This window comes from Asterias amurensis, chromosome 11 (genome assembly GCF_032118995.1).
Source record: "Asterias amurensis chromosome 11, ASM3211899v1".
In the NCBI taxonomy this organism is placed as follows: domain Eukaryota; kingdom Metazoa; phylum Echinodermata; class Asteroidea; order Forcipulatida; family Asteriidae; genus Asterias; species Asterias amurensis.
In genome coordinates this window covers 18,446,198-18,457,099 of record NC_092658.1, presented here as the reverse complement: position 1 = coordinate 18,457,099, position 10,902 = coordinate 18,446,198, and the positions used below count along the sequence as shown (strand labels likewise).

General features: G+C 37.6%; 1 protein-coding gene across 3 annotated transcripts; it reads right to left on the bottom strand.

Annotated features, from left to right (window-relative positions):
* Positions 1–1,286: 1,286 nt before the first annotated feature.
* Positions 1,287–9,971, bottom strand: LOC139944252 (stomatin-4-like). 3 transcript variants are annotated; one of them, XM_071941229.1, is made up of 8 exons: positions 9,862–9,971; positions 9,196–9,319; positions 7,838–7,876; positions 6,838–6,938; positions 6,553–6,708; positions 5,651–5,910; positions 4,918–4,996; positions 1,287–4,287 (listed from the first exon to the last, which is right to left on the bottom strand). In XM_071941229.1, the coding sequence occupies exons 2-8, from the start codon at positions 9,275–9,277 to the stop codon at positions 4,096–4,098; spliced, it is 909 nt and encodes a 302-aa protein (XP_071797330.1). In that variant the 5' UTR covers positions 9,278–9,319; positions 9,862–9,971; the 3' UTR covers positions 1,287–4,095. The 3 variants fall into 3 exon arrangements, with proteins under 3 accessions (XP_071797330.1, XP_071797332.1, XP_071797331.1); XM_071941231.1 differs by having other exon boundaries at positions 9,847–9,872; XM_071941230.1 differs by lacking the exon at positions 9,862–9,971 and adding an exon at positions 9,737–9,794.
* Positions 9,972–10,902: the final 931 nt, after the last annotated feature.

Sequence of the window (10,902 nt, the reverse complement as noted above, 5' to 3'; positions counted from 1 at the left end):
GGGGGTGGGGCCGGGGGAGCTTTGTATAAAAGCTGTAAACTCATAAACAACCAATAATTAGCCTAAGGTAAACAAAATGAAAATAAAACAATAAATTTTATCCAGTAAATATTCTCCCTAAATAATGAAGAAAGGAACGGGGGGAAACTATAGAGGGCATTTGTTTGTCGATGGAAATATACTGGTAGAATTCCCGGTCACACCCCTCCTTTATTCTCATTCAACACAGCTTATTGACTTCATTTCCGCGTGATTGAATTATGCAACTTTTAGTTGGGGGGGGGGGGGGGGGTGCGTGTGAAATCTTATTCCACCTTGAGTTTATGACGTCAACATACGATTCTAAATCGATTAGGGAAGGAGTGAGTCACTTTGTTCACGTGATTTTGGGAGGCAACCATTTAGAGCAAACTTGCAGCCAATGAATTGCACCGTTTTTTTCCCCAGCTCGTATCCTTCAAGTTGAATAAAATGTCCGGCAAAATTATCGAATTCCAGTCCAACACAAACTACCACCTTTCTTGTTTGTAATAAATATTTGATGTTTTAACAAATGAATATTTCTTCAGATGAATCTTCTATTTTTACCCCGGTTTACAACGATTTTTTTTTCTCTTGGAGTAGTTAATTTGTTTATATTATTAAATTTTGTTGCAATGGCTAAATGTGACCCGCTCTGTGAAAATGAGTCAGATGATGACAATTTTAAGAATTGAGTTGGATGCATGGCTGGAAAGGACCCAACAGCAGCAGTTATTTGGTAAATGTGACTTTGTCTATAAGTTTTGGGGTGCATTGCGTTGCTGAGTTACTCCTGTTTGAAATTAGCCAATACACCATTTTTTGTGAAAATTGAATTACAAGTAAAGTGATGTTTTAAACGACCATTTTGCGCCAAAAGGACACAAATTAAGTATGATTACAAAATTGTTGTATTCACATCTTTATTGCCTATAAGTAAGTATTCTAAAGGTTAACCATGCGTACAGATCTTTAAAAGTAAAACAAAACAAATGGAAGCAAATATTTGTTTTCTCTATCCACATTAAACTGTCCATAATAATGCATTGTGCGACATTCTGGCTCATTTTCACTGAGTGGGTCCCAAAAATGTTCTTTGTTTATTTCCTTCTACTTCGGTGCAGAACAATAAAGCATCACTTCCTCCTCAACAACAACAACAACAGCAACGCCGACAAAAATGCAATATCGCAAAACAAAATAGAAAAAAGTTCCCAGAACTCTGTCAATTTTTCAAAGGCACTTTATTTCTTGGTTTGCACGTGCATCATTCTGCGTAGTATATATAATTTAAATTCAATAAAGATAAATGTAGGCATAATACATTAAAATACATGCTTTGATAAATAAAACAACCAACATCTTATATATAAAGAGGTTCAAAAAGGGATACATCAATATAAAAAATTAAAAACAACTTGATTGAGCGACAAACATAATGGTATTTTTTTTTTACTTGTTTGCCATTAATTAATTGTAATTTTGATATTTTGATAATCTGAATGTTTCCCAGTTATCGATCGATACATTAGGGCCAAACATCATGGCTTTGAAAAAAACAATTAGCTGCACCGGCGGCGCGTCAAAATGACCACACTTTGACGTCATTTGTTGGAGGTTAAGTTATACCTCCATGTTGCAACAAATGAAGGAATAATTATGTGTGATGACCCGACAAGGCCTTTCGAGAATCTTTCTGAAAAGCATTTGGGAAAAGTGTTCAAAATAATTGGGTTTAATTTACAATTAAAAACTGAACTCAATTTCCATATTGATTGAAAAATGTTCAAAATTATTTTCAACAACAATTTCATACATTGTTATTTGTCACAAACTAAGGAAAAAAATGTATTAAAATAAAATGTATTCATATGTTTTGGTTTTCAAAAAATCTGACAATGCACCTTTGTACAATGTGCATTATAGTTCTCCAAATATTACTATCGTGCCAAACTTTGTAATAGTAATAATAACAACTAAAGATTAAAAAAGGGGGGGGGGGGGACCCAAAACAAAAGCAACAGCAACAACATACCCCCCCAAAAGTTAAATTTTGCAACATCAATGGAAAACATACAACAAATTTACCAGGTTCTGAACGGGCTCCCACAATTTATTCTACGGTGGCAAATTACCATTATTACTTAACTTCATAAAACAACCCCAGTTCTCAACTACAAAAAAAGTGTTATTGTCTGCTGTCGGTGGATAAATAAAAATTGCTGTTTGATGTGTAACTTATATAGATGTACTCTTCTCTGCATATATGAACCATTACAGACATCTACCCCCCCCACCCCCGCCCCAACCCTTCTGTTGAGGCTAACTGCTTAAAAAATAAAATAATAATTATCCTTTGTATGGGATGCAATTAATACATCAATCCCTCAATTCAACTCAAGTCAATTTGATAAGAGCAACCCACCCCCCAAAAAAGACAAAACAAACAATGGCATTTCAGGGCAGGCGGGGGAGTGGGGGCTATAGTTACTGGAAACCTAATCTTTCCATGAAGCAGGGACTAATTAAATGAGTGTCATTAATGTCTTGCATCAAACCTAAATCACTCTAATTTATGCCCAAGACAGACCCATAAATCTTTCCCTTTTAATCAGCTGGTTGTCAGATTTCCTACATCACTGGAGCCAGAAATACAAGGTAATTCTGGATTAACATCAGTGTATAATGTTAGAAACTAAAATGAATATTCTTTGTCAACGATGCAAATAAACATTTATTAAATCAGGAAACATTTCACAGTGAGTCAATCAACATCAACCTGAAAAAGAGCAAAAGCTTATGTCGCACCAGCAATTCTTTTAAAATATATATTGAAAATGGAAATTTCTACTTGCCTAAAACTGTAATGTAACAAAAGTTATCAGAAACTTTTAAAGCACAAATACTGGGGCCAATATCATTGAGCTGCTTTAGCCCAAAAATAATCAATGCTTCCCAGAATAAAGTTACCAAACAAAATACCATATCACAAGCACTATCTGTGGCTGGTATCCTGTCAGTTTTACTACTAAGCAAATATGTTTAAGCAGAATGTTTCACTTAAAGGCAGTGGACACTATTGGTAAATACTCAAAATAATTATTAGCGTAAAACCTTTCTTGGTGACGAGTAATGGGGAGAGGTTGATGGTATAAAACATTGTGAGAAACGGCTCCCTCTGAAGTGCCATAGTTTTTAAGAAAGACGTTATTTTCCACGAATTTGATTTCGAGACCTCAGATTTAGAACTTGAGGTCTCGAAATCAACCATCTAAATGCACACAACTTCGTGTGACAAGGGTGTTTTTTTCTCTCATTATTATCTCGCAACTTTGATGACCGATTGAGCTCAAATTTTCACAGGTTTGTTATTTTGTGCATATGTTGAGATACCCCAACTGTGAAGGCTAGTCTTTGACAATTACCAATAGTGTCCACTGTCTTTAAGCAGCTCTATGAAATTGGGCCTTGATAAATTCTGCAAGTGATACTACTCCTTAAAATTTTGAAGTAAAACAGATAAAACACTATGTGCATGCAGTAACATCTTGTCCCTTATCATAACTCAATGCAGGGGCTCGATTTCACAAAGCACTAAGTATGATCTTGAAAATGAGTTGTCAAAAATGAAATGGCCTGTGCATTTTCTATTGTGGCATCATACTTTGCTTAGCAGCTAAAGATTGACCAGCTGTTAAGATCAATCCTAGCTCTTTTTGATATCTACAGAGACTCATCATGTTGATTTGGTTTTAAAAGCAAAGGCATTATTTAGGTCTTGTTCCCAGCATATAACTGAACTCAAACTTCCCAGATATGTAGTATTAAAGCACAAAAAGTAGCTAAGCACAACAAATTTATGCTTACCCAAACATGACTACCAGCCAAAATGCCATTTCTCATGTACAATCTATGACTGGTACTCTGCTTGTTTTTGCTCAGCAGAAAATTTGTAAGCATTATTTTACAACATTTTGTGCTTAAGCAGCTCTATGATATTTGCCCCTGATGTGAAACGACTTTTTTCCATACATATCTGAGTAATCAAAGCGTCAACAAAACCGAACATACATTTTATTTCTTGTCCATTAAAGCAGATAACATGTCGATGGGCATGGGGAAGATGATGGTGGAGTTCTTCTCAGCGGAGATGGAGTTGAGAGTCTGGAGGTAGCGGATCTTAATGGCAACAGGGTTCTCGGAGATGATGTCCGCTGCTTCCTTGAGGGCATACGAGGCGTTCTGCTCACCCTGCGCTATAATCACCTGTAGCAAGAGAGAGTGAGAGAACAAACACAAAACTTACTTACCTTTAATAATAGTTTAGGAGGCAAACAAGGTACTCAAGGTGCTAAGTAGAAAGATAGGTTTTTACAGAAAGATAGGTTTTTAAAATTATGAATTCTGAGACCCAATTATGAAGCACCTTATAAGGGTGTACAAGAAGCTATGGTGCATTCAGCAGCCACAGCCAGGAACACGGGCCAAGACAATTTCCAAGTTTAAGGAAGAGTTTGATGCCTACTGAAAGAATAGTATGATAGGACATGGGGTCTCAAAGGCGAAAACCTAATAAATTTCTTTGATCATTACTCGTAGCTTAGAGTAGAAAAGGGAAGGATGTGGCTACTATGTGTTTGAGAAGCAGGCATGCAAGGGGCCTTTGGCAGCCAGCAACATCAACCTATTATGACCACGGAGCACAGCCAGAGATCGAAAGTATTTTATTTTTCCCGGGAGAGGAAAACCGAATGGTCTGGAAAACCCTAGATTTTCAGAGTCAAAAATTAACTTGAGGCATATTTGCCCAGCTCTTTGCTTCATTTCAGTTTCAACGAAAAAAACACGTAAAAATGAGAATGCAGTTCTGCAGACGTCAATGCAATTTAGTTTTACCTTGGCATTAGACTCCCTGGTGGCTTCAGCCTCAGCGGCCATTACACGCTGCATCTGCTGTGGCAAACGCACATCCTTGCTGCAAACACAAAATGGTTTCCACAAACTATTGAATACTAAATATTTTCTACAGTCATAAAAGGAGTCAATAATAACATAAATTATAGTACAGAGTTCTTATAAAGCGCACATATCCTAAACACTAGATCAAGGCGCTGAGCAAAAAGAATTTACCATTTACAAATAAGTGAGCTCTGAACAGTTAAGTCTTGAACAGTTTTTTTAATGTCATGATCGAGTCAGACTGGCGGATTTCTGGAGGAAGTTTGTTCTATACACGTGGACTGCTATAACCAAAGGTGCCCTGACCAACCACCTTTTTACAGATGGTGGAAGTAAATGTTGTTGTGCCCTGAGAACTATTCAAGACTATAGTTTGAATAAAGCAAAAAATAGTTAAATTTAGCCTCCGAGAAAGACTCTGCTAGGGTCAAAACATCAGGCCATGAGCTATTTTTTTGCATTAATATCATAGTTCCTTTTGTTGGTTAGCAGTTTGCAAAAGCTAATTCTATTTTAGAGTAATATGCCTGTGATTTTTTTCACACACCTCGAGAAAGTACTGAGTATACAGTGCTGACACATATTGGTGTATTTGGGTAAAACCAAGATGAATCCCCGATGCAAATATAACATCTATTAATTCTATTTTCCCTGCTATATTTTGACTCACATTTCTACACGTTCCACCTTGACGCCCCAGGGATCCGTCGCATCATCAAGGAGTGTCTGAAGAGTCTTGCTGATCTCCTCACGATGGCTCAACATCTCTGCCAGGGTCGTGGTTCCGAGAACGTTGCGCAGCGTGGTTGCGGCCAGGAGTTCTGTTGACTTCTTGTAGTTCTCTATTTTAATGACAGCCATCGTAGGGTTGGAAACCCTGAAGTAGACCACTGCGTCCACAGTGACAGTCACACTGTCTTTTGAAAGGATCTACATGTATATATAAAGATTTGAGGAGAGCTTCGATTTGATTAAAATAGTATGGAGGGTGGGAAATTGATGAGAGCGAAGGCAGAAATGAATCTAAGCAAGCTTGGTGGTCTAGAAGTTGAGACATCTGAGCCCAGCTTTACGGCTCTACTTGACATTCTACGCTTCTTTCCTATATAACGGAGGCTTTGACTTTTGCGCCGTCTGCCTTTTGTGCCGTCTGACGAGCATCTGATCCCACTAAATGAATGTTATGAAATCGCAAACAACCTTTGGGACAAACAACTGGCGCCCACAACGTTAACAAGGGACCTTGGTCTTCGTCTCACTTGTGAAAAGGGATTTACACTTATTGCGAAGAGAAGTGTAACTGCTGGAATTAAAAGAGCTGAAGCCATGACTAAGAAACTGGCCACAGAATCATAGAGAGAAGTGAGAAGTCCAGACACCCTGAACTAATCCCTGGATCCTACCCGTTATGGAATTGTATTGACAGGCCACCGTAGCCTTGCTGTATGATGAGGTCATAGGTTAAATGCTATGACTGGAGTCCTGCCGTCAAGACCAGGACCTGAACCCACACTCAGCTGATCAGAAACACCAGAGCTTGACAGCTCAACCAAGACACACTACAATACTCACCTCCTGAGGTGCCACATCAAAAGACAGAGTCCGGAGATCCACGACTTGTACATCATCAATACAGGGGATAATGAAGAACAAGCCAGGTCCTTTAGGTCCATCGCCAAGTAGACGGCCCATCCTGAAGATGATCGCTCTCTCATACTCCGCGACTGTCTGCAATCAACCAAGAAAACAGAAAGTCAACTACCATGATGATAAGAACGAACCATTTATTGGCTTTTAACAACTTTCTTGCTTTGTCTATTAATCCAACAGCCCATAATAAGAAAATGTATGACTTACTTTGAAGCAGAACCAGATGGTGAGTGGACAAGTACAGATTACAAGAAATAGAGCGAACAGCAGCAAGATGTACGAGCACCAAGACACTGGCTGCTTTTTCTCTGTCAAAAATAACATCAGTTTAATGAGTAGGATTTGAAAACTTTGTGAGGTGGAAAGTATTAAGCCCGGTTCTTACTTCCTGAAAATGCGTCACAAATTCGCAACAAATAATTCACTATAAACCACAAATAATTCACATCAGTTGAAATGTGCTCAACTCCTGCGAAACATTCGCAGCAATAACAGCCATAACAGCCATAATGTCGTCAAAGTTTGCTTTTCATTCGCACGAAGTATGAACTGGGCTTTACTAAGAGAGGTTTCTGGTAAGACGAAGTGAATTTCTCTTTTTGAGTAGTGTTGGTTCTGAAAAGAACAGGTGGTTTGGCAAATAAATATAAATAAACATTTTGATCAGTATGCTTGGATCGTCTTCAGGAGAATGTTTAATAGTTATAATAATCAACTGAAATATGAAATAAACATTATATCAAAGTGCCTTATACTATTACTGCCCCATGTTCATTGGACCGAAACCATCTCAACTCCTTAGGAGTATGCAGCATCAGCAGCAAAATGGGCTCTCAGGTTGCTAATCATTCATATGATAACAATCTCTTCCCTCACAGGTAATAACTCCTGGATGATGAGAAGCAATTCTCTGAGTCTTACCCAAGAACACAAGCATCATGACCAGGAATCAAACCCATACTCTCAGCCAATAATAGATCTTCATGGACCTCAGTGAGGACGCTATTTGGGCTTGTGACGTTGTATGTAAGGGGTCTAGATGCAAAACTAGGGGATTGAATGACTAATTGACTTAAAAACTTGGGGTTGAAAATAATTTGTCCATAATTCCTTGATCAGCGCCCTAGAGCATGTCTATAGGGTTGGGGCGCTATGTAAGTCTTGGAATTATTTATTATCATTATTATTATTATTACTAAAAACATACCTAGATTCAGAGCATTCACTTTAGTTGGCATACCAACCTCTGTGTGGGGAAAAAAAGGAAAAAAAAGAACAAGTTAAAATACTTTTTTCTTTAAACATGTTAAAACCAGCACTTTCATTCTTTATACTTCAGTGTACAAAAATCCAAAACAAAACAAGCTAATTAATCAAACCGTTTATTGTTTTTGTATTTTGTCTAGGGCTGTTTCCTACAAGCCTCGGCTTATTTGAGCAACCTCCTTACTTATTTCTTTAATGGTTACATTTTTTCAGTATAATTATCATTGGTTATGTTTACTCTTTGCTTGTATTGAACTGCTCTAAATTTTGTCCTAATGATTTGTCTTTTCTTTTTCTGAGTGCGGATAAATAAATGTTTTGTTGGATTGAATTGAATTGAATTGTACATGCTGGCGCTCTAACAGCTGAGCCATCTAGCCCTAAAGTTGGCAGTCTCTGGGTTTTTTCCAAAGACAATGACAAAATAGGTGACTGCCAATTATTATGGCTCAGTTGCTATAGAGAACCAACACATTAAATGTAAGTCCCTTTATCTGGTCCACTTTTAGTGTCAATCGATGAGCTGCCAATAACATGCGTCCAAAGGAGGGTTTCTGCCTCATCAGAGATTTCAGTCGACAGCGGGACTGTGAATTTCGGGAAAAAAGGTAAAAATTATCCCCAATTTAACAACAATTCTAAGACAGCGCACTTTCACAAAAAGCATTCTTCCAGAGGGTGATCAGACACTTGTTTTACAGGAAAATATACCTTTGTGTTATTTAACCGTTCGATTGTAGTCCTATGTAAATGGTGGTCAAGTGTTTGAGAGCATCGCCAAAAGTCTGGAGCGAATGTCAGTTTGATGACTACAAAATGATTTGCCAAAATGCATTTGATAGATATTCATTTTCGTTGGGTCGGTATACAGAACAATTAATATTTCGCCCTTGCACCAATGGAAAACTGGAAAGTACTGATTCAAGTACTTAATATACACATTTTAAGTATTTAGTCTAGGGGCAAAAATGATGACAAAAGTAAAAAACAGACACAACAAAATGAGTCCTTGAAAAACTGTGAAGTAAGAGAACCACAAACTTAAGAGCATCACAACACTTTGAAAATGAAAGCGCCACAAAACTTGGGCCCCTCTTCAACGGTTTTACAATATTCGGCCTGCAGTTTTGCCAGTACACAAATCAATCATTTTGGGGGCAATATTTGCCAACTCAGGTCCTAAAAAAATCACTTGAAAACCATTCTTATTTTGTACTACATATTTCTAACTTACCCTTGGGAAACATTCCAGTGACAATACTACTTTTCAAAGGTACCAAGCATTAAAACATTTCTTACCTTTAAAATCCTTCTCAGGTGCAAAGCTGATCTCTCTTGATTCTCCAGAATTCATCATTTCCATTTTAATGGTAGATGCCATGAGCTTTGACGAAGGCCTTCTCTTGAAAGTTCAATCTTCAGCCTGTATGAAGTAAAGTTATTAAGCAAAGTTAAAACTGGCACAAGCTCCGGGTACAGGGGTGGAATTCACAAAGAGTTAGGACTAGTCTTATCTTGAGTTAGGACGAGTTACTCAGCCTAACTTAGGACTAGCCTTACGTTTTTAATATCTCCTAGGACAAGTCCTAAGTTAGGACTAGACTTAACTTTTTGTTAAATCGACCCCTGATGTCGTGACAACAAAACATGTTGCAGTGAATCGCCGCATTTGAGCCAGCCTGTAACTTTTTTTCTTTTGCAAAACGAAACTACCAGTCGTAGTGCTTTCCAGTTGGGAATTTCGTTTTTTCCAATTTGGTTAAAAAATGAGAACCTTAAGAAAACAATCATCAGGAATATTGTTCAGGATGGCAATTTTAATGTGCATAAAAAAGCTCACACCCAGGTTTTTCTCCATGCAAGGGATGCAAGGGATCCTAGGGATGTCTTAAGTCGGATGTCTTAAGTCCAAATGAAAAAGCCTATGTACAACTACACAAATTAACATACCTCATGGGAACTTACGTTTATCGCTGCCGCACATCAAAGTGAGGAGATATGCAGTGACTCTTTACAAGGTATACCCATCGCTTCGGGGGGGGGGGGGGGGGGGGGAATTGAACCACCCCCACATGACAAGAAAAGAAAAAGAAGAAAGGTAATTCAATTGGTAACTGACACCTACATCAAATTAATATGTACTTGGCATTGTTGAGATAAGTAATACATTAATAGAAGTAACGTCAGACTTCAGTGGAGAGATTAAAACTAAAACAAAGTATTATATCTCATACGTTAAAGGCACTGGACACTATTGGTAATTACTCACAATAGAAACTTACTTGGTAATGAGCAATGGGGAGTTGTTGATAGTTTAAAACATTGTGAGAAACAACTCACATAATTTTTGAGAACGAAGCCTTTTATTATGCATCTGAAAGCACACAAAACAATGCAACAAGGGTGTCTTTTTTCATTATTCTCTTGCAACTTTGATGACCAATTGAGTCCAAATTTTCACAGGTTTGTTATTTTATGCATTAATGTTGGGATACACCAAGTCAAAATACTGGTCTTTGACAACCACCAATAGTGTCCAGTGCCTTTAAGCTTCATAAAATACAGGCAATAGTTTTTTGGAAAGAGCAACTTCATTCAGGAATTATGCTTGAGTTAGTAAGAGACTGCCCAATGCAATCAAATTAATCAAATCGTCACCTCATGACATCAATAAATTGTTCTCAACCGACAGCAAATGTTCCGAACCACTAACTCAAAGACATTTGATATCATTCAATTTTAAATTATGATTTTCATAACAAGCTTTCATTTATTTATTGCTTTTGTTTCTGGAGAAGTCTCCATTCAAAAAGTTGTGCTTTTTGGAAACTTTTTATGTTGCAAGTTACTGCGATAATGTTATGTACATTTATAATATAGTTGAGCACTCATGTTTTGGTGTATGTGCAGGCCTTGGAATACCCCAAAGCACCCACAGCAAGTGCCCTGGTGCCCTGTGCTTTTGCTGTGCCCTTTGCAAACATAGAATACAAATTTAAATTTTCC

Coding starts and splice junctions, on each gene's coding strand:
- LOC139944252 (XM_071941229.1), bottom strand. CDS start 9,277: ATGGCATCTACCATTAAAATGGAAATGATGAATTCTGGAGAATCAAGA. Junction 6,939..7,837: donor AGTGAATGCTCTGAATCTAG/GTATGTTTTTAG, acceptor TATTTTTGACAG/AGAAAAAGCAGCCAGTGTCT. Junction 4,997..5,650: donor AAGGTGGAACGTGTAGAAAT/GTGAGTCAAAAT, acceptor TTGTGTTTGCAG/CAAGGATGTGCGTTTGCCAC.